This window comes from Bactrocera neohumeralis, unplaced genomic scaffold (genome assembly GCF_024586455.1).
Source record: "Bactrocera neohumeralis isolate Rockhampton unplaced genomic scaffold, APGP_CSIRO_Bneo_wtdbg2-racon-allhic-juicebox.fasta_v2 cluster09, whole genome shotgun sequence".
Classification (NCBI taxonomy): domain Eukaryota; kingdom Metazoa; phylum Arthropoda; class Insecta; order Diptera; family Tephritidae; genus Bactrocera; species Bactrocera neohumeralis.
In genome coordinates, this window is record NW_026089622.1 from 2624103 (window position 1) to 2651785 (window position 27683).

The 27683-nt window shown below is 37.7% G+C and overlaps 1 protein-coding gene across 2 annotated transcripts in view; it reads left to right on the forward strand.

The window, feature by feature from the left end:
• The first annotated feature begins 1739 nt into the window (after positions 1-1739).
• Positions 1740-27683, forward strand: part of LOC126763896 (piggyBac transposable element-derived protein 3-like) — a 68964-nt gene continuing 43020 nt past the window's right edge. The window contains exon 1 of one of the 2 annotated variants that reach the window (XM_050481660.1): positions 1740-11647. In XM_050481660.1, coding sequence (XP_050337617.1) covers positions 5698-6858 — 1161 coding nt within the window. In that variant the 5' untranslated portion in view covers positions 1740-5697 and the 3' untranslated portion in view covers positions 6859-11647. The remainder of the gene's footprint in view (positions 11648-27683) is intronic. The other variant, XM_050481659.1, reaches the window with a different exon arrangement.

Genomic DNA, 27683 nt, shown 5'->3' on the forward strand with positions numbered 1-27683 from the left:
CTTATTTTTCCTACAGTACCCTATTAATTGTGGAATCGATTGGCGGGTTTTGGTGTAGCTGTCTTTCGTGGGAAAAAGGCTGAGGCGTGAATTCCTTGTCCTTCACCTACATCGCGACCAGGTTCTGCGCCAGAAACTCTGAAATGCAAAAGAAATCAATTTCGTTGCGTGGTGTAGCAACCTGGGCAACTTCTATAAGAACATTGGTGTTCACAGGATGTATTCAATGAAGGACAGGTTCTCAACGCCGCTGTCCTCATCTTTGTTACTATATTGCACCTTCAGCCCTTCGATATCAGACTTATCAGTAGCAATGGCAACCGCGCAGATAGTAGCAATAGCAGTTGTCGGTGCCGGAATGAGTGGGTGCCTCATCCAGCAGCATATTTTCCTCTGAAATCGGCTTCTAGATTTCAAGGCTGCAGAATTTTGCTAAATCGCCTTTCTGACGAGGTTGCGTCAACCGGACTACGCTTTTGTTTATCGCGTTCAACTGGGATATAGTTGTACGATCTGGCCAATTTCAACAAATGATCAATAAAATGAACCTACGTATTAAATTTTATTCCATAACCTAAAATCAGTCGAACAAATTTTTTAATCTCGAAAAATTTAATTTCACCAAAAATAAATCGCTGGCTTGAAACTATATTCTCTTGGCAAATTTGTTCAGAAAAATCCGTAAAACATTTTACACATACACGATTTTAGAGAACAAAAAATCAACCCGCTCTAATGTACACTCCTCGCTTATGCAATAAAAACTATAGACTAAAGCAAGTTTTAAAATTTGTTGATATGGAAGTTACTATAGACCCTGAGCATAATTTTAGTACTCATATTAATTGCTATAGTTTTGAACAAAAAAGGTGCTTTTATCTTTATTAAACCCTGGCCTAAAGGATTGAGAGATCCGTATAGTACTTAAACTGTTTTTACAACTTTGGTTAAGCTTGATTGGAATATGGCTGTGTGGTATGGAGTTTTAGTTAAAAAATCTATTCTGACTAGTTAGAGTCCGTTCTAAGACAGTTTTTAATTTTCGTTTTCATTTCCGAGTCTTAATTCTAGTACTGCTCGTTTACACTTAGTAGTTGTAGAGAAATGCTTGGGTAGTATTCTTAGCAAAAATCCTGAATGGAACAATTTGCTGTTCTTTTCATTTGCCTGAAGTTAATTTTAGTAACTCTCCTCGCTTATATAGGCAGTTTAGACCTTTCTTGTTAAAATTGTGTACAACTAAACGAAAATTTCTCCTGCATAAGTCACGATTTTAAATCCCATTCCTGCCCATTTTGTCTAACTCACTTTTTAAAATTAAAAAGACGGATATATTTTATTAAATGAAATCGTAACAATTATAACATACGTTTAAATGTTAGCTGTTGACCTTTTGTTTTTGTTGTGGCCCACTAGTATTGGTTACAACTTGTCCTAGCACTTAATGAGAACATGTTTTTTGCAGTTTGTTTTTATGTGAGGTATTTTGCATTCTCTGAATGCCTACTTCAGCTTTATCGAGCCTGCGAATACAGCTCATAACAACAAACAAGGCAACGGTGAGAATGATGTGTCATCGAAGAGAACAACTGAGCAGCACCATAAGCAGAGCGTACAAAATACAAAAGCAGCAGAGAACGGCAATCAACAACGGCCATCAACAAAAGTGACCACACCAGCAACTAAGCAGGTACCAGCAAGCACGCAGGCAGCCAAGAATAACACAACGCAAGGTGAGAATGTACTATTAAAAAAAGGCCAGTCTATCATACAGATCGCTACGTTAATATAAAAAGGAAATTAAGTCCTTCAAAGGCAGCGGTCAATCCTAAAAAAATTCAAGTCGGCACACCAAATATGAATAAAACGGGAGTTTTAAATGGCAACAGATTTGCCTTACTAAGCAAGAGTTCAGACGAAGGTTACCACCACAGTCGTTAATGCCAAACCCCCTCCAATGTATTTGCGAGAGCGTAGCAGTAATGCTCTCGTTGCTGGATTAAGTAAAATTGTAGGTACTAACAATTTCCATATAGTGCCTTTGAAAAAAGGCAATAAAGATGACACAAAAATTCAGTCCTACACTGAAAAAAGTTTTATGGACATAGTTAAATTTTTGTCAATTAAAAACAAGAGTTATTATTCGTATCAACTGAAGAGCTCTAAGGACCTAGTTGTTGTAATCAAGGGTATAGAGTCCGCCGTAGACTCTAGTGAAGTCATAGAAGCACTGGAAGAATGTTGTTTTGGAAATAAAACAGTTGTAAATATATTTAATAGAAACAAAGTACCACAGCCAATGTTTAAAATTGAATTGTTGCCGAATTCGAATCAACTTAAAAAAATGAGACCCATCCAATATATAATTTGAAATATTTGCTGCATCGTAGAGTAACTGTGGAAGAACCACATAAAAGAAACGGTCCGGTACAATGTACTAACTGCCAAGAAAATGGGCATACTAAATCGTACTGCACTCTACGCAGTGTTTGTGAGGTATATGTGCACCCTTAAGAAAGAAGAATTAAATAAAAAAATGCAGCAATTGCGGAGGAAATCACACTGCTAACTACAGAGGTTGCCCTGTATATAAAGATTTGTAATCGAAGTTGTCACAGGGCATTCAAGCACGTCGTACCCAAATGTTACAAACACCCCGTAATGTAATTATCGCAACCTCAGAAAAAAGTTCAAATCCTATTACTTCTAACAATAATAATATGCAAGGAAGCTATGCAAATGTGGTGAAAGGCAACACTGTGCAAATGCAACTGCCGTAAAATCCTCCAAATGGAGGTATTGAAACTATGGTTATAAATCTTACACAGTGCATGACACAATTTATGTCTATTATGCAAAACATGATCCAAGATTTAATAAAATCACAAAATCAAATGCTGCAAAATTTATTAAGTAAAAAATGAGCTTACTAAATATCTGTATATGGAATGCTAACGGTCTTAACCAACATAAATTAGAGATTATCAGATTTCTGTCTGAAAAGAATATAGATGTAATGCTTATTTCAGAAACTCATCTAACAAATAAAAATAATTTCAATATACAGGGATTTAGACTATACATATGTTGCAAATCATCCAGATGGTAAAGCGCATGGTGGCACGGCAGTGTTGATTAGAAATCGTTTAAACCACTATGCTCTAGAATTTCATGCTACACCACAGTTACAAGCTACAACAATATCACTAAAAAAATCGGGGTTGTGACTTAAACCTTACGGCTATATACTGTCCACCTCGTTTTAAAATTACAGAAATCGAATTTAAAGACTTTTTTTGGAACACTTGGTCAAAGATTTCTAGCAGGTGGAGATTACAACGCAAAAACACACGTACGTCTTATTAATCCGAAAGGACGACAGCTGTATCAAACTGTTATAAATAGGCACAATAACCTTGAAATAATATCTCCTGGTAAGCCGACATATTGGCCTAGTGATCGTAAGAAAATACCAGGTTTAATTGATTTTGCTGTAATCAAAAATATTGATAAATCACACATAACAGTTGATACATGTACTGATCTATCTTCTGATCACTCTCCTGTAGATACTAATAAAGTTATGTGAACAACCCATATTCGTTAATCCAAAAGTGGGTCTTCTTATAAAACGAATTGGCTAAAATATAAAAAATACGTCAGCAGCCACATTAATATTGAGTACAAAATAAATGCAGGAAGAGATATTGATGAAAGTATAAGAGAAGTCAATGATATAATAACCAGCGCAGCTGTTTTAGCAACACCAAACAAAAGCTATAAGCCGCTTGGTTTCAGAAAAATCTCTAATAGAGAAATAGAAATGCTTGTAAATGAAAAAAGGCGTGCAAGACGTGAATGGCAGATAAATCGTTCCCCTTCCACTCAGCTTCAATTAAAATCTGCTGTACGTAAATTAAAAAAAAGCGCTTAAACGTGAGGAAAAATTCAATACCGAAATGTATATAAAGAAGCTCTGTCAAAACTCAAACAAGCAAAATTCCCTTTGGAAAGCCCAAAAGTCCATGAAGCCACCAACTGACTCCAACATGCCTATACGAGACTTGGGTGGAAATTGGGCTCGAAGTGACGAGGAAAAGGCTAATTGCTTTGCAAATCACCTAGAAAAGGTATTTCAACCCAATTTGCCAAAGAACAACTTTAAGCTGTCAATCTTACCCACAGCTAAAGAGTCGCTCGAGTCTCTTATGACTACACCTTCTGAAATCATTGGTATCATGAAAGAACTTAATCCAAAAAAGTCGCCGGGACATGATAAAATTTTCCCAAAAATGCTTATTGAGTTACCAATTATTTCTGTAGAGGTGCTCTCTTTGCTCTTCAATGCAATTTTAAGTTTCGGATACTATCCAATTTCATGGAAAAAGTCGCAGATTATCTTGATAGATAAACCTGGGAAAGACTTAACACAGCCGTCTTCATACAGAGCAATCAGTCTTCTACCCTGTCTTTAAAAAGTATTTGAAAAAGTATTACTATCAAAGATGTCTCCTTTCCTCCACGTAAATAACACAATACCAATGCATCAATTCGGATTTCGTGCGAAACATGGCACAATAGAGCAAGTAAATAGAATTACTAACGAGATAAGGAAAGCATTTGAGCACTGGGAGTACTGTTCAGCAATATTTCTAGATGTAGCCCAGGCGTTCGATAAGGTGTGGCACGAAGGTCTTTTATATAAGATTAAAAAAATTCTACCTTTAGAATTATATAAAACCTTGGAGTCTTACTTAAAAAATAGAAAATTTATGGTAAAAGTGGGAGATTTCATATCTGATGAACGACAGATAAGGGCTGGTGTACCCCAGGGCAGTGTTTTAGGCCCAACACTATACATCATATATACAGCAGATCTTCCAACAGCTAATAATGTATTAACTTCAACTTTTGCGGATGACACAGCTATAGTGAGCCGTAACAAATGCCACATTTTAGCATCACGAATATTAGCGAAGCATTTAAGTTCTGTCGAAGAGTGGCTAGCGAACTGGCGTATAAATGTGAATGAACAGAAGTGTAAGCATATTACATTTTCGATAAGACCAAAGATGTGCCCGGCAGTAAAAATAAACTATATTTTAGTACCCCAAGCGAATGAAGTAACATATCTTGGTATTCACCTAGATAGAGGGCTCACGTGGAGAAAGCACATTTCTAGTAAAATAACATGTATGAAGATAAGAGCTTTAACCCTCTGTCGGTTAAGAGCGCCCTCAGGCATGCATCACGAAATTCAAAATAAATAATAAATAAATAAAAAATTGCATATAGCTTAAAAACAAGCTTGTTGGAAACACTTCAATTGTGAGTGTAGTTTATTTTTGACAGGTTGTCACGCTGCGTTTAAATTTACCGTTACGTTTCGTATGAGTTTTACTAGTGTGCAAAGCTAAAATTAACTTCACAAAAAAAAATTTCAAAACAAAAATATATATACATTCATATATATTGTTATCGGATTCTATTCAAAATTTTATTGTTGCAAATGTAAGTAGTTCTTTTTACCTTTTACATACTAGTGAAAGTGAAAAATGAAATAAAGTGTCGGGTGAGAAAACAAAATGGAAGAGTGCCTCAGGGCACTTATGACAGTTTACATGAAAATTTGTGTTTTCTTTTTATTGTTTTTATTATGTTTTTTTTGCGGTGCCTGCCCTTGTTTTATAGCTGAAAATGGATTTTCGAAACCGTAAAAAGGTCAAACTGAGCGAAATGACCGATGAGCAAATTTGTGAATTTATGGAATCGGTTGAAACAGACGAAGAAGCTGATTTTAATAGCGATGACGATATGAATGACCCGGATTTCGAACCTAATGAAATAAGCCCCGAAGATGAACGGTACATATCGGAGGTAGTTCACCAAATCGATGAAGACGAATCTCCTTTTTTGAATAAAGCGGACAAGTTTTCGTTGAGCTTGAGTGCAATCAAGGAAGATCTTCCCTCAACTTCGCCAAATGAAGAAGTTGAAAAAGCTTCAGGAGAAGAAGGGCCATCAACTTCAACACCACGTTTGAAGCCACCAAAACGTGCCCGTTCCCTTTTGCCTGAATTTGATTGTAGTGGTCCGTCCATTGTGCCTTCCTCTGGAGGTTTCAGCGGAACAGGTAATATGTCTAGATGCTGTGTTCATTTTATTTGTGAATCTAAAATTCCATTTACTATACGTATTGAAGCAATAACCAAAGATTCGGCTGAGTTTTCCAAAGTTATATGGCGAAAAAGATCGATGTGTTTGCATGTAAATGAGGTGGCCTTCCGTGGTGACTCAAGCCTACCATCTTCAATCAAAGAGCTTGGAACTCCGATGGAGATATTTCGCTATTTCTTCACTAAGAAAATGGTTGACAAGATTGCTTTAGAATCGAGCTGGACAGCTCGCAATGTCGATATCAACTCCAAGTTCATAACATCCGGCGAAGAAATTTACAAATACATTGGCATTCATGTTTACATGAGCATTTACCGATATCCCAATTTGGAAAGCTATTGGGACCCAAATGCGTTTCAACCAATAGCAAAAACGATGCCTAAAGCAAGGTTTATGGCGATAAAACAATATTTGTCTTTTCGTGATGAAAACACTAGGGCCAAAAAAGGAGAGCCTGGTTATGATGCGTTGTTCCGTATTAGAACGTTGTCTGATTTTTTAAATACACGGTTCGATTCCGTACCCAAAACAGCCCGATTGTGCGTCGATGAACAAATGTGTGGCACCAAAAATATATGCCAAACAAACCACACAAGTGGGGCATCAAATTTTTCGTGTTATGCGATACAAGCGGATTCGCTTATCGCTTCGAGGTTTATAATGGTGCTGGCGACAATGTGATCTTACCAGGACAACCAGATCTTGGAGCCACGTCGAACGTTGTTGTTCGTTTATCGCAAACTATACCAAACTTCAGGAATCACATTCTGTATTTTGATAATTTTTATACATCGTTGCCGTTGTTGGTATTATTGCGAGCTCGAGGCATATTTAGTTTAGGCACCTTACGGATTCCTCTAATTCCCAACTGTAAGCTTCCAAATGAAAAAGACATAAGAGACGAACTACGAGACTATTCATGTGAGTATATGAAGAGAGCATATGGTGTTGACATAACCACAGTCTTATGGAAAGACAATAAATTAGTACGATTGGCATCAACATACTACGTCGGCGTTCAACCATTTCAAAGATCCAATACAGATGCAAACAAACAGCCATCGAAAGCAGCTCGCTACGACAGAAAGGCGAAGAAATATTTGGAAATTGATTGTCCTCAAATAATCAAAGCGTACAATAATCACATGGGCGGTGTTGACTTGATGGACGCTCTGATGGGCCGGTACCACATACGAGCGAAGTCAAACGATGCAATAACTCGATTGTTTTACCATTTCATTGACATGGCGATCACGAATGCGTATTTACCACATAAACGGATTTATGCAAAAAAGGTAACTGACTCAAGTCATGAATCAGCCAAACATGAACGGTTTTTTCAGTTACCGCGATTTCGTGAAGCTGTAGCTGCTTCACTGATAACATATCAAAAAAGACGACCCCTTGGTTGTCAAAAAACAGTAACGTCAAAGGTAGGAAATATAGAGCCAAGCAATTCGGGAGTTGGCCAAAAGTCAAAACATCCCGTACATGAAGTGCGCTACGATGGTCAAGACCATTTTCCAATTTGGCTTGGCAAAGAAGGCGGAAAAAAATGGTGTAAACTCTGTAAGAAGTCGCAAACACAGTGTGCAATCTTCATTTGTGCTGCACCAACGCAAAAAACCGTTTTTTGGATTATCACAATAAAAATTAGTTCTTTTGATTATATTTCGTGTTTGCTTATCTTTCATCTTTGCTTTATCTTTCTTTTCCAATCTACTACTCTGTCGTGTATACCACATCATATATTTGGCATAAACTGTCATGAGTGCCCTGAGGCACTCTTTACCTTTTGCCTACCTGTCATTCGAAAAAACACGCAAATCACTTGGGTTTTCTTGAATTACTTTACACCCTAATTATTCTATAACAAAATTCCCACTCGCCTTCTTCCACGCTGAGAGTTTTGAGTGATAGAGGGTTAAGGCATTTCAAATTCCTTACGTACAGCTGCAACCGAAACCATTGGTTTACGGAAAGTGCAAAAGAACAGCTGGTACGACGAGGAGCGCCGTGTCGCAGCGGAGAGAAAACAGGCTGCCTACCTCGCAACGTTACGATCGACCACAACACGTGCGGGATGGGATAGATACCGAGAGTTGAAAAGGGAAGCGAGACGCATTTGTAGACAGAAAAAGAAAGAGGCTGAAATGCGTGAGTACGAAGAGCTTGATAAGCTGGCCGACAGGGGTAAGGCTCGAAAATTCTACAAAAAAATGCGGCGGCTTACAGAAGGTTTCAAGACCGAAGCATACTCTTGCAGAACCCCCAAAGGTGATCTAATGACCGATGCCCAGAGCATACTTAAATTATGGAGGGAATATTTCTCCAGACTGCTGAATGGTAGTGAACGCACAACGATGACGATGGAGCAGACGCTCCATTGCCCGACCATGAAGAAGTTCGAATAGCAATTGCCCGCCTGAAGAACAACAAAGCGGCAGGGGCCGACGGATTGCCGGCCGAGCTATTCAAACACGGCGGCGAAGAACTGATAAGGAGCATACATCAGCTTCTTTGTAAAATATGGTCGGACGAAAGCATGCCCAACGATTGGAATTTAAGTGTGCTATGCCCAATCCATAAAAAAGGAGACCCCACAATCTGCGCCAACTACCGTGGGATTAGCCTCCTCAACATCGCATATAAGGTTCTATCGAGCGTATTGTGTGAAATATTAAAGCCCACCGTCAACAAACTGATTGGACCGTATCAGTGTGGCTTTAGACCTGGCAAAACAACAACCGACCAGATATTCACCATGTGCCAAATCTTGAAAAAGACCCGTGAAAGAAGAATCGACACACCCCACCTCTTCGTCGATTTCAAATCTGCTTTCGACAGCACGAAAAGGAGCTGCCTTTATGCCGCGATGTCTGAATTTGGTATCCCCGCAAAACTAATACGGCTGTGTAAACTGACGTTGAGTAACACCAAAAGCTCCGTCAGGATCGGGAAGGACCTCTCCGAGCCGTTCGATACCAAACGAGGTTTCAGACAAGGCGAATCCCTATCGTGCGACTTCTTCAGCCTGCTTCTGGAGAAAATAGTTCGAGCTGCAGAACTAAATAGAGAAGGTACCATCTTCTATAAGAGTGTACAGCTGCTGGCGTATGCTGATGATATTGATATCATCGGCCTCAACACCCGCGCCGTTAGTTCTGCTTCTCCAGGCTGGACAAGGAAGCACAGAAAATGGGTCTGGCAGTGAACGAGGGCAAAACGAAATATCTCCTGTCATCAAACAAACAGTCGTCGCACTCGCGACTTGGCTCTCACGTCACTCTTGACAGTCATAACTTTGAAGTTGTATATAATTTCGTCTATTTAGGAACCAGCATTAACACCACCAACAATGTCAGCCCGGAAATCCAACGCAGGATTGCTCTTGCCAACAGGTGCTACTTCGGACTGAGTAGGCAATTGAAAAGTAAAGTCCTCTCTCGACGAACAAACGCTAAACTCTATAAGTCGCTCATAATTCCCGTCCTACTGTTTGGTGCAGAGGCTTGGGCAATGACAACAACCGATGAGTCGACGTTACGAGTTTTCGAGAGAAAAATTCTGCGGTCGGACCTTTGCGCATTGGCCACGGCGAATATCGCATTCGATGGAACGATGAGCTGTACGAGATATACGACGACATTGACATAGTTCAGCGAATTAAAAGACAGCGGCTACGCTGGCTAGGTCATGTTGTCCGGATGGATGAAAACACTCCAGCTCTGAAAGTATTCGACGCAGTACCCGCCGGGGGAAGCAGAGGAAGAGGAAGACCTCCACTCCGTTGGAAGGACCAAGTGGAGAAGGACCTGACTTCGCTTGGAATATCCAATTGGCGCCACGTAGCGAAAAGAAGAAACGACTGGCGCGCTGTTGTTAACTCGCCTATAATCGCGTAAGCGGTGTCTACGCCAATTAAGAAGAAAAAGAAGATAAGAGCTGCAAATTTAAATTGGCTTTTAAATAAAAACTCCAAACTTAGCCTAGACAACAAAGTGCTTTTATATAATGCGGTCATAAAGCCGATTTGGATGTATGGCATTCAACTGTGGGGTACGACCTGCGCAACTAATATTGATCTAACACAAAGGTTCCAATCAAAAATGCTTAGAACAATCACGTGTTCACCATGGTACATGCGTAACGAAGATATCCATAAAGACCTTAGTATTCCTATGGTAAAAAAAGAAGTAGAAGACAGCATAATTAAATATATATCTAAACGCCGAGATCACCCAAACCCTTTGGCTAATGCTTTGGTACATTCCTGCGATCAAACAATCAAACACGACTTAAAAGAAGAGATATGCCTGCGTATTAAAGAGCGACGTATCACCAAAACAGCTCAATCACTTGCTTGAGTCTGTCTAGTTTTTAAATAGATTTAAACTTTTATTACTAGGCTTTAAGAAAAAGCAGACACAATAAATAAAATAATTTTGAAAAAAAAGGAAAGGTCCTTCTCCACCTGGACCTTCCAAAGGAGTGGAGGTCTTCCTCAGGAGGATGGGGTCATGTGTGGAAGTTCGCGCAAGTGAGGAAAGTTCTCTGATCGCCATTCACTTGGGAGTGGCCATAAACGATTCTTTTACATATGGCCAAAGCAGCTCACGACTTCCGGTCTTTGACCAAGTATCCTCTGGGTAGCCTAAGGACATCCGTTTGAAGGTGAGCTAAAGTAAGAAGGCGAAACATCACCTACATAGGGTTGTGCGCTGGGTTTGGGACCCGACACGTAAAAAACACCCCCAATGAAGGGAAACATCACGCTGTTTTTCACAGTAGTAAAATATATGCCGATTTTCAAACAAATTTTGTGCAGAAAAGTTTAGGCTAAAACCTTTTTGGATTCGCTTTAAAGTTTCTCTTACTTGTTTCACAATAGTAGCTAGGCTTTTCTTGTGCCAGCTAAAACTCTGAATATTACATTTTAGCCTATTTCATTTTGCAGTATGCTCATATTACATTTATATATATACATACATATATACTTTCATTTAATAATACGCACATATTCGAATATAGAAATATCTAACTACCTACTGCGTGGAAAGGTGTTAAGTGATTGTTGCCAGGATACAAGCGTCAATCGGATTATTTTGTTATTTTGTTCCCAACAAAATGCGACAGCTATTTAGGCTTTTTGTATTAGCAGCTCGCTGTAAACATTTTCAAATACTTGTAGTGTCAAAAGTTATGCGGACATGTCAGGCAGACGATACATCATCGTTCACAAAAAACTGTTTACATTTCGAAAACGAAATTCTCAGCGACGAGACACAATGAGGAAGTTCATTAGTTTTAAAAATAATTTTTCACCCGGTCTAGATTAATTACTTTTCGATCGTGTCAAAAGTTACATACGCATATAGTGTTCCCATTTATTAACTCATGACAGATCTAAAGTCGAATAAGAGTTGATAAATTATAATTATATAGGTATGTATACACTGCTGCTACTTAGGTACGTATAATTTGTCAACTTGCTACTCAGAACAAAATAATATCTGCTTCCAAACAGTGTAAATATGTATAATATACATATACATACATATATACTACTCTAAGAAACATTCAAAAATATACTTCAGTGGTAATTACACCTACATACATACATACGATATGTTTTGTGCATATTTTGTAGATATTTGTGAAAATAGAATGATTTCAAATATTTGTGGAACAAAACTGCAACCTCGTTTACTGATTTGATATAGCCTGTTTATAATATGCATTAAACTGTAAGCGAATTGTACAAAAAAATAATATTGAATCTCTTTGAATTTTCAAGATATTAGGAGTAAGAAATAACGTTGTATTTGTTCAACCCGATCGATGATGCCTATTTGTACCTAATGCAACCTAAAGTATGAAAAATATTACGATTCTATAATTTTATGTTTTTATTTATTTCAATTTTTTACTTAAAAATTTAACATTTGCTGCTACAATTTTACACAAGTTAAATTGTTAAGGGAGAAACCTGGTATGAAACTAAAAAAACGAATACCTTTAAAAATAACGTAAACAATTTTAATTCGATACCGTAAATGGTTTTTGAGTTACAGCCAGTTACTTAATGTAACCGCTCACTTAATCCGTACTGCTTTTCGAATTTGTGCAGTTATTACTCGTAGACAAATAATACTATAATATAAAATTTTCTACATATTTAGTATATTTTTATCCGGCTTTAAGATCAAAAACAACCAAAATTTAAATTCAACCTTTTATACTCTTGCAAATTTTGCTACAGAGTATAATAGTTTTTTTCACCTAACGGTTGTATGTATCACCTAAATCAAATCGAGATAGATATATGGCTATACATACATTGTGACAATAATGTACCCACAAATTGTAAATTAATCGTAAATTATTTAATTATTCATTAATATTTATTTTGTCGCCTCCATAATCATCCCAACCAGATTTAAAAGATTTATGCCAACGATTTTTCTTGTCCTCGAAACAGTTTTATAATCACTTTTTGGGATGGTCTTCAGCTCCTACAGAGAATTTTGTTTTATCTCTTCGATTGACTGACTCTGGGTTCCACAGAGCGGCAATTTCAGTTTGGGAAACAATAAAAAATCACACGGAGACAAATCTGTTGATTACGATGATTGATTAATGGTATTTATTGCTCAATCGTGAATCGAACCGGTAAAAATAAAAATTCAGACTTTCATACCCAAAATCTTTCGAACGGACTCTTGAGAGATGTCTTTCTAACACTGAACTGACGATTTTCAAGCACCATATCCTGCACTTTTTTAATATTTTCATCAGTTGAAGATCGTCCAGAACAAGGCATGCCTTCTTCGTCTTTGAAGGCTTTGTACCAATGCACGCTTGTTTTTTTGATAAAACTGAATTACTGTAAGCCTTTCCAGCACTTGCAAATTGCGGAATTGAATTACAATTTTCGGGTGCTTTTTTACCTAAATTTATGTACGTGCATAAATTACACAGTACAACAGCTAATCTGGGGGGTGAGAAATAATTTAAAAGGTCATTAAAAAAACTGACACATACAAACGCCAAACCCTTTGAGGGTTTTACTATACTGACCTAGTACCATCACCCTGACTTGGAATTTCTCACCTCCCAGGCAATAATCCCAAAAATGTTCAACAGTGTTATCACAATGGCGTTGAATGCCTGTGCAAGTGATAACTTCTGTAAAAATTAAGATATCGTAATAAAACTTGGTATACGAGTTTCCTGACAAAAAGGAGAAAACAAGTTCGTTGATGGGTGTAATTTTTATATCACTGTCATACCCTCAAAACGCCATTAAACAAAGATCGATTAAAAGCCATAGCTAAACACTAAACTAAGATATAACATTAAAGATAAATTAAAGAAAAGGGATTGGCCCGACCTACTCGACTGATATCAACCAAATTTGGTATATAATTTTACCCTGACATAACCCAATTTCAGATTCCATCTAATTATTTCACTTTCAGAATGCAAATCAAGCGCCATTGAATGTATCGGGATAAAACTTTGCCCGAATAGTGCGCTTAAAGTAGGTCACTTTATTGCTTAAAATTGTCCAATTCGGAGCAACACTTTTCAAGTTTCCCGGTACCTAATATGAGAATCAAAGTTCAAGCTGAGAACTTTTTATCCAAAATTGTTCTGATAATAGTATGTAAGTATGTATATGTCAGAAATGTGTTGAATCGGCTATATATGTCTCTTAGCCCCTTAAGTTCGTAGTACTGCTGACCTCTATGCTAAATTTCACGTCAAAATATTTATTAGTATTTGAGACACGCGTCGTTTTGTGAGGCTCTAAATGTGAGTTCTTCGATTTTTCCTATGTCTGAATTTATTGAACAAAGAAGTGCGACCATATGCACCATCTCATACTGCATAGGTTATTCGTGATCATTTTGCCACATTTTCAACTGATATCGAGCCGCAACCATCGCATTCGCCTGATTTACCTTCGTGTAACTTTTGGCTATTCAGCAAGTTCTCATGACGACTCCGAAGAAACCGTTTTGACTCAATTGAGGATATAAAGCAGAATCGAAAAAGACTCTGATGGCCATCACGACGTAGGATTTTCCCAAGTGCTATGATGACTGGAAAATTCGTTGGCATAAGTGTATTGCAGCGGTAGGGGATTACTTTGAATGAAATAAAATGAACAAAATTTAGTATTGTTTGACATTTCTGGAAAAACTTACGCCGGAACGTTCTGTAAAGAATGTGTTTCGCGCGTTTTGTTCAATTAATTATTACAATTATTTAATACCAATTCCCACCTTGAGACCCAGCATTCATTATTGGACAATATCCAACCGAGTATACCATGTCCAGCATGCAGTGAAGAAAATATAGCAGTCGTAGCATCTAGACCAGTGGTTCCCAAACTTATTTTGTCTACTGCCCACGTTGAGAATAAATATTTTCTTAGCGCCCCCATTTTTTCACCTATTTAAAAACCACTATAACTTCATATTAAATTAATTAATTATTGTGACCTATATATGTACATTAACGGAGAATTCTAAACGAAACTTTTACTATAACCCGCTACTTGAACCTGCCAATAAGAATGATTATTGAAACGCAACTTTATAGTATCAAAACAGAGAATCTTTTATTAAAAATAAAACTAAAATAATCGATCCTTATATAAAAACTAATGTGAAGGATGAATCTGATGCTGTTTAATAAGTTTGTTAATATCAGGTTCCAATTTACTCAATAACAGTCGCAAGTCACCACGTTCGGTTACAAGCAAACGATTTCTCTTTTTAGTAAGCAGCGTTATCACAACACTAAATCCACGTTCACACAAATATGACGATGACCACAATCCAGGGTACAATTGCGGGATCGGTTTTTGTAGCCAAAATTCTTGGTAACCATTTTTGAACTTGATTATTATTTCCTCGTTTGTTGTCAATTCTATAAGTTCTTCTTCCAGCTGAGGTGACATTGCTGTGTTGACATTTGAAAACGGATCCAACACCCAGTCTGGTATTTCCATGTTCAAAATGTCCTGGTATCATTCGGTGAAGTCAATGTGGAGGTTTTCCAAATGTTGGCAGTAAGCAAACAATTCGTCGTTACTGAATGATACTGAAAAATTTGGAAAATTTTGAAACTCACGTCTGCCCAGATTCTTTTTGTGTAGAAGCAGTTTGGCTGCGAAAGAAGCAACGACGTTTTTTGTTTTAATTAAATTTAGTTTATCGCCTTGCAGTTGGAGATTCATGTCGTTGAACAATTTATACAGGTCTGTCATGTAAGCTATATCATTCTTTGATGTTATGAGCTTGTCTTGCAATTCTGTATCTTTAGTTTCCAAGAACTCTATAACAGAGTCAAACAGGTTGTAAAATCGAGTCAGACAATTGCCTCTTGATAGCCTACGAACTTCAGTATGAAACAACAAACGGTTGAAATCCTCGTCATTAGTAACACAAAGCTGATGAAATAATCTATCATTCAAAGAGCTGTTGCGAATTTTATTGACTGCTTTGTTGACATATTGCAGTGATTGAAATAGTTTTTCACTTAAGTTTCTAGCAACTAAATGTTGTCTATGAATAACGCAATGTACACCAAGGACATCTGGAAGCAACTGAAATAATATTTTTCAAAGGAATCTCTTTCTCATCGCAAAACTTTTCCAATATATTGAATATGGTTTCGCTTTTTGTATCAGTCTCTAAATATCTAGCAAATAAAATTCTTCCCATATTTTCTCATCTTTAATAAAACTCACGTAAGACAACAACAATGCTTCATTAGTTGGTAAAGTGGACTCATCGAGCTGAATTGAAAATCGACTTGGCCTCAGGTGATCGCACAATGATTCTTCAATGTTTTCAGCAATTTCATCAATTCGTCTTTTTACAGAATTATTACTCAAAGAAACTTTTCGCATAATATCTGCGGCCAGTTTATGAAGCACAGCAGTTATTACTTCATTTATTGCTGGCATTATTAACTCTTCTCCGATGTTATGTGGTTTGCCTTTTTGAGCAATTAACAAAGAGATATTGTACGAAGCTCGAATTCCGTCGTCATCTTGCTAAGCAGGCGCCGAAAATAGTTTTGCTACACCTGGTCTTGAAATTATGCTACATTCTCGTCTCTCTTATCTGGATGCATTTTATTCAAATGATCTTGCAGTCTTGAAGGCTTCATCCGAAAATGTTTTTAGACATAGAAGACACAAAGGTGACGATGGGTTTGTGGGATTTTCAATGAATCCGAATATAATATATTATGCACAGTATTGCCGTCTCTTCTTTTTTACTTCCGACATTGTTTTGCTTTGAGAAATACGTTCGTTGCGCGCAAAACAAAAAATGAAAATAAAATAAATATTACATTGTTTATATAGGAATGCTTAAGCAGCACCCACCGACAGGAATAAAACAAACATGCATTAACTCGTTTATCTCATTCGACCCTCAATCGTACACAACAAGTCCGAACAAGTATTCAATGAACCAGCCGATTGATACGGGAATGCACAATCTGTTATTTAACAAAAACTTGTTAAAACATGATAGATATCTTCTTCTTCTTAATTGGCGTAGACACCGCTTACGCGATTATAGGCGAGTTAACAACAGCGCGCCAGTCGTTTCTTCTTTTCGCTACGTGGCGCCAATTGGATATTCGAAGCGAAGTCAGGTCCTTCTCCACTTGGTCCTTCCAACGGAGTGGAGGTCTTCCTCTTCCTCTGCTTCCCCCGGCGGGTACTGCGTCGAATACTTTCAGAGCTGGAGTGTTTTCATCCATCCGGACAACATGACCTAGCCAGCGTAGCCGCTGTCTTTTAATTCGCTGAACTATGTCAATGTCATCGTATATCTCGTACAGCTCATCGTTCCATCGAATGCGATATTCGCCGTGGCCAATGCGCAAAGGACCGACCGCAGAATTTGTCTCTCGAAAACTCGTAACGTCGACTCATCGGTTGTTGTCATCGCCCAAGCCTCTGCACCATACAGCAGGACGGGAATTATGAGCGACTTATAGAGTTTAGCTTTTGTTCGTCGAGAGAGGACTTTACTTTTTAATTGCCTACTCAGCCCAAAGTAGCACCTGTTGGCAAGAGCAATCCTGCGTTGGATTTCCGGGCTGACATTGTTGGTGGTGTTAATGCTGGTTTCTAAATAGACGAAGTTATCTACAACTTCAAAGTTATGACTGTCAAGAGTGACGTGAGAGCCAAGTCGTGGGTGCGACGACTGTTTGTTTGATGACAGGAGATATTTCGTTTTGCCCTCGTTCACTGCCAGACCCATTTTCTGTGCTTCCTTGTCCAGCCTGGAGAAAGCAAAACTAACGGCGCGGGTGTTGAGGCCCATGATATCAATTTCATCAGCATACGCCAGCAGCTGTACACTCTTATAGAAAATGGTACCTTCTCTATTTAGTTCTGCAGCTCGAACTATTTTATCCAGAAGCAGGTTGAAAAAGTCGCACGATAGGGAGTCGCCTTGTCTGAAACCTCGTTTGGTATCGAACGGCTCGGAGAGGTCCTTCCCGATCCTGACGGAGCTTTTGGTGTTACTCAACGTCAGTTTACACAGCCGTATTAGTTTTGCGGGGATACCAAATTCAGACATCGCGGCATAAAGGCAGCTCCTTTTCGTGCTGTCGAAAGCAGATTTGAAATCGACGAAGAGGTGGGGTGTGTCGATTCTTCTTTCACGGGTCTTTTTCAAGATTTGGCGCATGGTGAATATCTGGTCGGTTGTTGTTTTGCCAGGTCTAAAGCCACACTGATACGGTCCAATCAGTTTGTTGACGGTGGGCTTTAATATTTCACACAATACGCTCGATAGAACCTTATATGCGATGTTGAGGAGGCTAATCCCACGGTAGTTGGCGCAGATTGTGGGGTCTCCTTTTTTATGGATTGGGCATAGCACACTTAAATTCCAATCGTTGGGCGTGCTTTCGCACGACCATATTTTACAAAGAAGCTGATGCATGCTCCTTATCAGTTCTTCGCCGCCGTGTTTGAATAGCTCGGCCGGCAATCCGTCGGCACCCTGCCGCTTTGTTGTTCATCAGGCGGGCAATTGCTATTCGAACTTCTTCATGGTCGGGCAATGGAACGTCTGCTCCATCGTCATCGATTGGGGAATCGGGTTCGCCTTCTCCTGGCGTTGTGCGTTCACTGCCATTCAGCAGGCTGGAGAAGTGTTCCCTCCATAATTTAAGTATGTTTTGGGCATCGGTCACTAGATCACCTTTGGGGGTTCTACAAGTGTATGCTCCGGTCTTGAAACCTTCTGTAAGCCGCCGCATTTTTTCGTAGAATTTTCGAGCCTTACCTCTGCCGGCCAGCTTATCAAGCTCTTCGTACTCACGCATTTCAGCCTCTTTCTTTTTCTGTCTACAAATGCGTATCGCTTCCCTTTTCAACTCTCGGTGTCTATCCCATCCCGCACGTGTTGTGGTCGATCGTAACGTTGCGAGGTAGGCAGCCTGTTTTCTGTCCGCTGCGACACGGCACTCCTCGTCGTACCAGCTGTTCTTTTGCACTTTCCGTAAACCAATGGTTTCGGTTGCAGCTGTACGTAAGGAATTTGAAATGCCGTCCCACAGTTCCCTTATACCGAGTTGTTGGCGAGTGCTCTCAGAGAGCAGGAGTCCAAGCCGAGTAGAAAATCTTTCGGCTGTCTGTTTTGATTGCAGCTTCTCCACGTCGAACCTTCCTTGTGTTTGTTGGCGTGCGTTTTTTGCTGCACAGAGGCGGGTGCGAATCTTGGCTGCAACAAAATAGTGGTCCGAGTCGATGTTAGGACCTCGGAGCGCACGCACATCTAAAACACTGGAGACGTGTCTTCCGTCTATCACAACATGATCGATCTGGTTGGTAGTTTTTCGATCCGGAGACAGCCAGGTAGCTTGATGAATCTTTTTATGCTGGAATCTAGTACTACAGATAACCATATTTCGGGTCCCGGCGAAGGCAATCAGCCTCAACCCATTTGGGGAAGTTTCGTCGTGGAGGCTGAATTTACCGACCGTAGTGCCAAAGATTCTTTGCCCACCTTGGCGTTAAAGTCGCCAAGCACGATTTTTACATCGTGGCGGGGGCAGCTCTCATAAGCGCGCTCCAAGCACTCATAGAAGGCATCTTTGGTCACCTCGTCTTTGATGCGGATTGTGGCTAGAAGTTCATTCACCGGAGTGAATGATAGTAATCGCCGACGGGGTCTCTCTTCCACCACGAATCCAACACCAAACTTGCGCTCCTTTATATGGCCACTGTAATAAATGTCACAAGGACCTACTCGTCTCTGTCCTTGTCCCTTCCATCGCATTTCTTGGACGGCGGTGATGCCAGCCTTTATTTTCGCGAGGACATCAACCAGCTGGGCAGCGGCACCTTCCCAATTAAGGGTCCGGACATTCCAGGTGCATGCCCTCAAATCGTAGTCCTTATTTCGTTTGCCATGATCGTCATCAAAAGGGGGGTCTCTCATCCGAGGCTTGTAGCTTCCTTTCATTGGGGTTGTTTTTTTACGTGGCGGGTCCCAAACCCAGCGCACAACCCTATGTAGGGGAGATAGATATCTACGAGTACTAATAACTATTAAAATGCGAAAGTGTGTCTGTTGCCTTTTTATTTGTTTGTTTGTGTTTACTTTCATTATGAAACGAAGCGACCGATTGACATGATTTTCATTTTTTCTACGTTCAATAAAATAGGACAGATATATGAACTACGCGGAGAGAAATATAGAACTGAGTTTGAGCAATCTTTTAATTCATATTAGTTGATGTTCACAAGTTGTTGTTGAGAGTCGGGAGCTCAAGCAGTCGTTGTCTAAGGGGCCTCCTAGCTAAATAAAATTACAAATCACCCCCCAGGTCTCTACACAACGCCCCCATTTTCTTATTGGGTCTCTTACCGCCCCCCTTGACACCTGCAGCGCCCACACACTTCAGTGAGCAGACATTTCACGTTTTAATTCTGCCCGAAATGATCTTTGTACATAACGATTTTCATTATTCTAACAAATCATATGCCGAAGATGTCGGTCAATGCATGAGCTACATATTGTGACGAACAAATTGCCCCAGCAAAATGTAAACGACGATAAAATGTCAGCATCAACCAGACAGCGAAATTCGTAGTTGTCAAAATGTACGAGTGGCAAGTTTTTTCTAGGACATACATTATACTGAAAAGATTGTTGCTGTCCTCAATAGATCAAGTAATTTTCAACCCTTTGTCCGATTGTGCCCTTTTGCTGTAACTAAAAATAATTTAAAACTTAAAAAATTCACCAATTTCTTTTTGTTTTTGGAAGAAAAAAAAACATTTTTTTAATAAAATGTTTTCTTCTTTTTTTCAATTTGAGATGACATTTTTATTTTTTAACATAGTATTCGAACAGCAAATGCATTTTCTATAAAAATTAAAACTTATGTTAATTAAGTATTCTTGCTAATTAATTTGTTTTAAATACGCTTATTCTTAAATACTTTAGGTTTTCCAGATTATTTAATGAAATTCTTTAGGTTGCGAAGTTTAAAAAATTTGAATAATCGGTTGTAGGGAGATATATAGTTTGTTGTAGTTATACGATCTGTTGGATTACGACAATTAAACAAAATAGAATATTAAAATGCACATAAGTACTTAATTTTATTCGGATATCTCACAAACTAACAAACAAATTTTTATGATCCCTATAAACTTAGCCTTAAAAACCGCTATCTCGAAACCGGTTTTAGACCCAAAAGTCTCTTGGGCAAAGTTGTTCAGAATGATCCATAGAACATATCGCAATGTTATAAAAAGAAACCGACCCGAGCTTTTGTACACATGTAAATGTATGCTTAACATATTTTTAGATAAGTTTGCTTACTTTAATAAGTACTTATGGTTGTAGTAATGTGTGTAGTATGTAATGAATGTATGTATGTATGCAAATACAAATCAAATTTATGAATACATTTTTTTTGCTACTTTGGAATGCTTATTACATTTATATTTTTTAGGCAAGCATTTTTTCATACTCATACAATATGTTGCTACAGTTAACGGTTGTTTGTCCACCTCAAACTAATCCAGCTAGATATAGAGCAATGTATGTGTAAATGATCAGGATGTTGAGATAAGTTGAAATCTGAGTGACTGTCTGTAACTTGAGTAAAAATAAGATACATTGATGAAACTGGCTACACCTTACTCTATATCATAAGAGGTATTGTAGATGGTTGTAATCGGATCACTGCCACACCCCAAATAACCCAATATTCGAAAACCTATTAGGAACACAACTAAGCCGCAAATTAGATATAAAACTGTAATATCATAATTATGAATATGCACAACGAATCGCATTACGGAGGGCCACTCCTGGCCAAAACCTCTGTAAAAAGTGGCTGTGGCCCCGCTTCCTAATATGTATATAACTCCCAAACCATCAAAGTCATGTAACCAAAATTGCCACAGGACACATACTTCTAACACTTCCCCGGGTTATTAAAAATTATTAAAAATGCGATAAATCAAAAATTAATGCGCTAGAAACATTGAACTTATGGGAGCCGGTGTCGAATATCAATGATGGTCGCGACACCGGCAACCTTTAGATAAAAACTCATGTCTCAGGACCTACTTAACTAATTTCAACAAAATTCGGTAAGTAACATTGCAACATTCCTAAGATACGTTGCGAAAATAGCTTATCTTTAACTATAACCACGCCTACTTCCCATATAACCTAACTTAAAATTTTCATCTCATTATTTTTCCTTCAAGTATGTATATAAATCAATAAGTTATCAATGTATCAATACGTGATCAATGTACCTTTGTACACATGGGTAAGGTAAGTCATCTGAAAATATCGGTCCATGTGTAAGATATATAGTTGAAATATTGTATATATCGGCAAATTTGTGAGTCTTAATAAAACTGTATGAGCGTGTTTTTAACAACGGTGCATCTTTGTGCAAAAATAGAATGAAAATGAAAATTGCCCTAGTTCCCGTATAACTATTTTCGGGATTTATAAATATCCGGTTTACTTCTTATATATAGCTTTTAATATTTTAGGTACCTTAATGAAACTCAGAGATCATATTTTCCTGTTAATCATATGTGAAAATTCCGTGAATAGATAAAACTAGACAGTCTTAAAAATTGGGGGCTCGAATCTAGTTTTACACCCATGATATCTGAGGAAAAGTTAATCAGAATGATACATGGAACATATCCCGCTCCTGGAATTTTTTCGTTTTTTTAGCTCCCTATAAATCAACGCGTTTTTATTCATTTCCAGCACAGTTCTTTAGTTAACCGTAGACCGTATTGCAAATGTGTGATCGAAAAAGTGGGTGTGTCCCCATCCTCTTATAAGTTTAATGTACTTATCTCCTAAACTACTCAAGATAAAACAACGAAACTTGCTAAACGCAAATATTATAAGAACTCCTACCGACAGTGTGAAAATGGATGAAATCGGAAGATAACCCCGCTAGTAATAGCGCAATAAATCAATAACTAATTACGCGAGAGACATTAAATTTTACCTCCGAGATGGTGTGGGATGGCTTTACAGAAGCCGGTGTGAAAATTGGATGATGACCGTTGCAGCGCCCACTGTTTGGTGAAATGCAATATCTCCATTTCGACTAAATTTAGTACCTAGCATTTTTCACATATTCTTATGTCACAGACTTCAATTTCCCACAATTTTAAATTCCATTTGATTCTTTCACTGCCCAGGACACAAATCAGGAAGCAGAGGCAAGCTATAACTAAACTAAAACTTTACACTAATAATTCCTTTAAAGACAGAAACTTTTCCTGGCAGTAGTATCCCTGAGCCTATAGTTAATATAAAGATTTTTGAACTTCCAGGTGACTTTATGTTCGATATATCGTCCAATATTTCAGTTATTTCAATGGAAATTACAGAACAAATTGGTGCGAAAACTTCACCTACCCCCCATATACATAACTATTACAAAGGTTTTATAACATCCGACTGACTTTACTCAATAAGATTGGTGCTTGGATTTGAGGTATCTTAATAAAACCCAGGGAAATTTTTTTAGTATGTATCATGATAATAGTTAATAGATAAAATCGGGTCGATATTAGCCCAACTTCTTAAGAATACATGTAATGATTTTGACGGTCAGTAAGTTATACCTAGTGTATGTACTATATGTATATATGTATGTACATTTTACACCTTTCCCTGGCTTTGATTCTTACAAGTTGCAAGAGTATAAAATGTTCGGTTGCACCCGAATTTAGCCCTTTTTTACTTGTGTAAACCTCTTGCGATTTTTATTATTGTAAGCAACTCACTTTTCGTCGCAGGTAACAATGCGCTTCTGTCGCGTTAGACAAATTAATTATTCCAGCAATCTCTTGGGGAGTTGTCGCCGATTTGCATTGGTCAACAACGACTTTATTTTATTCACATTGGCTTTAAGGAGGCGCCTGCTCTAAAGGCTTGAACAAATCTATTTTTTTGAGGATATTTTTGGGAGGGAAAGAAATAGTTGATTGAAGCGAAATTTCAAAGGTTTATAAATATTTGGATACGAAATCTTTGATATTCCGCCTTTGGGAAGCAATTGCCCGATGCATGTGCATTTGTCGGACGGCGGGCAGGATGCAGGTCGCAATTTCTGCCGGAAATAAAAAACTCATATTTTTTAATAATTTATCTTCTAGTTAAACTTAAAAAGTTCCAAAAAATAGTGTACAATTTTACAATTTTTTTCTAAATTGAAAAAAAGGTGGTTTTTGACCAAAAATTTTGACTTTATGTTGTTTAAAAATATGTTCAAACTTGACTTTTCTTAGTTTTTTTAGTTTAAATAGAAAATTTAAGGCGAAAGATAATAAACTTTTTCCCAATTCCATACGACGTTTAATTTTTTCTATCCTGCCCGCCAATTAAGAAAAATCGTAAAAGTGAATAACCGAGGGGCTCCCCTCAAGAATCCTTCCAAGATACATTAAGTTAAAATAGAATTAACTCTGAAAAAAAAAATTATTAAACAAAAATAGTAATAAACTCTGAAAATAAAGATTAATTAAATAAAAATTATAATAATATTATTTACAAAAGATTAATATTATCTGAAAAAGAGATTCATTAAATAAAAATAAGAATAAACTCTGAAAAGAGAGTTTAATTAAATAAATCTGGGTATCTGAAATTTAAAAGTAGTAATAAATAATGCTTCAATAGTTTAATTTCGTTTCATCACATACCTTCTCAGCAAAAGTACTTTCCACAGCAGAAGCCGTTTTACAATTTCCTCTTGAGAGATGTAAACAAGAAATTATAACATTTACATACATAGCATACATGTATGTCTGTCATAAGTATAAGAAAGTCGCAGAAACTTTAAAAGGGTTTGAATGATAATTATTCCGTCAAAACCGTTTTGATGTTGTGTGATTAACTCAAAAGTAATAATTTCGGATGTAACTCAACATTTTATGTTCTCGCAATTTGCAAAGGCTTTCCCGCCTTACTTACTTTACATATAAATCTATTAAAAAATGTAGCGTGACAATTCAACATTCATCGTTCGATGAAATCTCGAATGAATTACTATCAACTGTAACTATTCGTGTCTGAGATACTATATATAGTATATATTTAATAGCGCTATTGTGTAAGCAGCCTCTAGTCACTATTTGAGACATTTTGAGGTAAAATCCCAATTTGTGACTAGTTACTATTCCCTAAACAGTTTCTAGCGTTAATCTCAAAATATTGTCTAAAATTTGTGCGATGAAGTTAGCAGGTCACAAAACTAAAAACGACTCTTGTTTGCCATTTTGTATGTATAAGTTAACATAAGCTGCCCTTTGTCAACAATAAAGTCCGCGCGTGGCCTGAGTCAACAAATTCACATTCCCACGCTGACGGGTAAGGCACAGCGGTAGCGGCAAACTGCCAACGCAAGCGTCGGTGTCGTATCCGCTGCAATAACTCTACAACTACTACTAAAAACGAATTGCGGGACACAACAACTAAGACAAGGTGCAGGGACTTATTTAAGACATTAGCTTTAGAATATAAGAGTCAGTTTGTAACAGAGAACTCATCAGACAGCATGATCTGATTAATAAAGTGTTAATAATAAAGAAACAAGACGGTTATTCGTAATTGGCGCCCAACTATATGGGAATAAAAAAATTAAAGTTCGATAAAAAATAGTAAAAACTATTCGGGAACAAAAATTAAAGTTCGATAAAAAATAGTAAAAACTATTCGGAAATCAAAAGCTCAATAAAAAATAGTAAAAAAACTATTCGGGAATAATTGTACGGACCCATCAAGGAGGAGACGTCACAAAAAAAGGAATCACCAAAGTCCAGACCAAATTGGATCGAAAATTTCTACAAAAAAATAAACAATAGAATTAAGATTCAAAAATATGTAAGTAGAGTGCAAAAAATATAGTATGTTGAATTGCTCTAATAAAAAAAGTAGCTAAAAAAGAAAACTTGTGTTAAATATAACTGTAAATCTTTGCACGAGTTTTTGAGAAATAAATTTTGCGCAGGCCACCTTATTGGTATCGGTTTTACTTCAAGCTCATGAGTGATCAGGACCTGGACGAAATATTTGAGAGCCTTAACGGAATAGAAGTTAGTAAGAGACAGTGCAACAATAGGGATAATACAGAAAATTGGTGGACAGAATATAGAGTGGCAGACAAAAGACAAGAAATGGCGCTGGAACCAGACCAATTAAGGGCATTAGTGGAAAGTGCAGTTTGTAGTGCACTTGCCACTCTAAGAGAAAATTTCGAACAAAAGCTTGCAAGTATTAATCAACGACTAAATGACGTTAAAATCGACACACCGAACATAGAAACATATAGGGAAACAGAAATTGTACTCGGGATTAGATGTGAGGAGCCACTCGATATTGTAAAGTCCTTACCGGACTTCGACGGTAAGCAGGAGAATTATGTTTTTGAAGGCTATGAGGGTAGCAGCAAACATTATCAGGCTGTTGCCATCATTAGGAATAAAGTTAAAGGCCCGGCAGACATGGTTCTGGCCTCATTTAATAGCGTTCTGAATTTTAAGGCCATAATTAATCGACTCGATTTTAGTTATTCCAACAAACGACCAATTTACTTGATCGAGCAGGAGATGTCAACTCTCTGCCAAGGAAGTTTGTCACTACTACAATATTACGACGAGGTAAAGAAAAAGTTAACCCTTTTAACTAACAAAACGATAATGACTTACGAAAAATCAATTGCTGCATCACTAAACGAAAAATACAGAATGGATGCATTACGCGTATTTATTTCAGGGACTAAGAAACCCCTTAGTGATGTGTTATTCTCAGCCCGGCCTAAAGATCTACCTTCGACTCTAGCGTTAACACAGGAGGTGGAATCTAACCAGTGTTGGTACATGTAGGGAAAATTCCCTACACGTAGGGATTTAAGTCGAAAAAAATGGACGTGGGGAAAAAAGGACAGATTTTTATATATAAGTAAAATGTAGGGATTTTTCGACAAAGCAAAATCGAAATTTCTATGTAATTTTTTTCGGTCAAAATGCAAATAAGTCTATTTGACAACTTTGTATCAAGAATATGTTCGAGTGGCAGCATTAAATCGGTTTCAACTTCACGTTGTCAAAGGCAGCACTCTGAAAAAGTGTTTGTATGGCAGCATGCTGGCGTCGCATATAATTCGTTTGCCGCTTTTAATTTGATTGCTGACTTTTTGTGAGATTAGTCTCAGACAAGTAAAAAGTAAGTTTAAAAGCTTTTGCTTTTATTGACAAAAACCATTTTTAGAGAAATGAGTTCTTCAACAGAATCGGACGAGAGTATTGCAAAGAGCCGCAAATATCGTAAACAAAAGTTTACACATAAGTGGCTAGGAGACGAAATATTCAAGGGTTGGTTACAAGCTTCGGCCGGTGAGTCGTTTAAATGCAAATGCGCTGCCTGCAACAAAATTTTAAATTGCGGCAAGTCTAATTTATTGAAAGACGCAGAAACAAAAGCACACCAGAAAAATGTAAAAGACATAAGCAAAACGAGCAAATTTAATACTTTTTTTAAGAGAAACGTAAATGCAGAAGGGGATATAGATAAAAAAACAAGTAAGGAAGGGCTAAGTTCGGGTGTCACCGAACATTTTATACTCTCGCATGATAAAGTGATAATCGAGATTTCATTATACGTCATTTACATATTTTTCAAATACCGTATTTTTTAAAGTTTTATTCCGCTATCATCATTGGTTCCTAATGTATATACTCGTATTATACAGAAAAGGCATCAGATGGAATTCAAAATAGCGTTATATTGGAAGAAGGCGTGGTTGTGAACCGATTTCACCCATATTTCGTACATGTCATCAGAGTGTTAAGAAAATATTATATACGGAATTTCATTGAAATCGGTCTAGTAGTTCCTGAGATATGGTTTTTGGTCCATAAGTGGGCGAGGCCACGCCCATTTTCA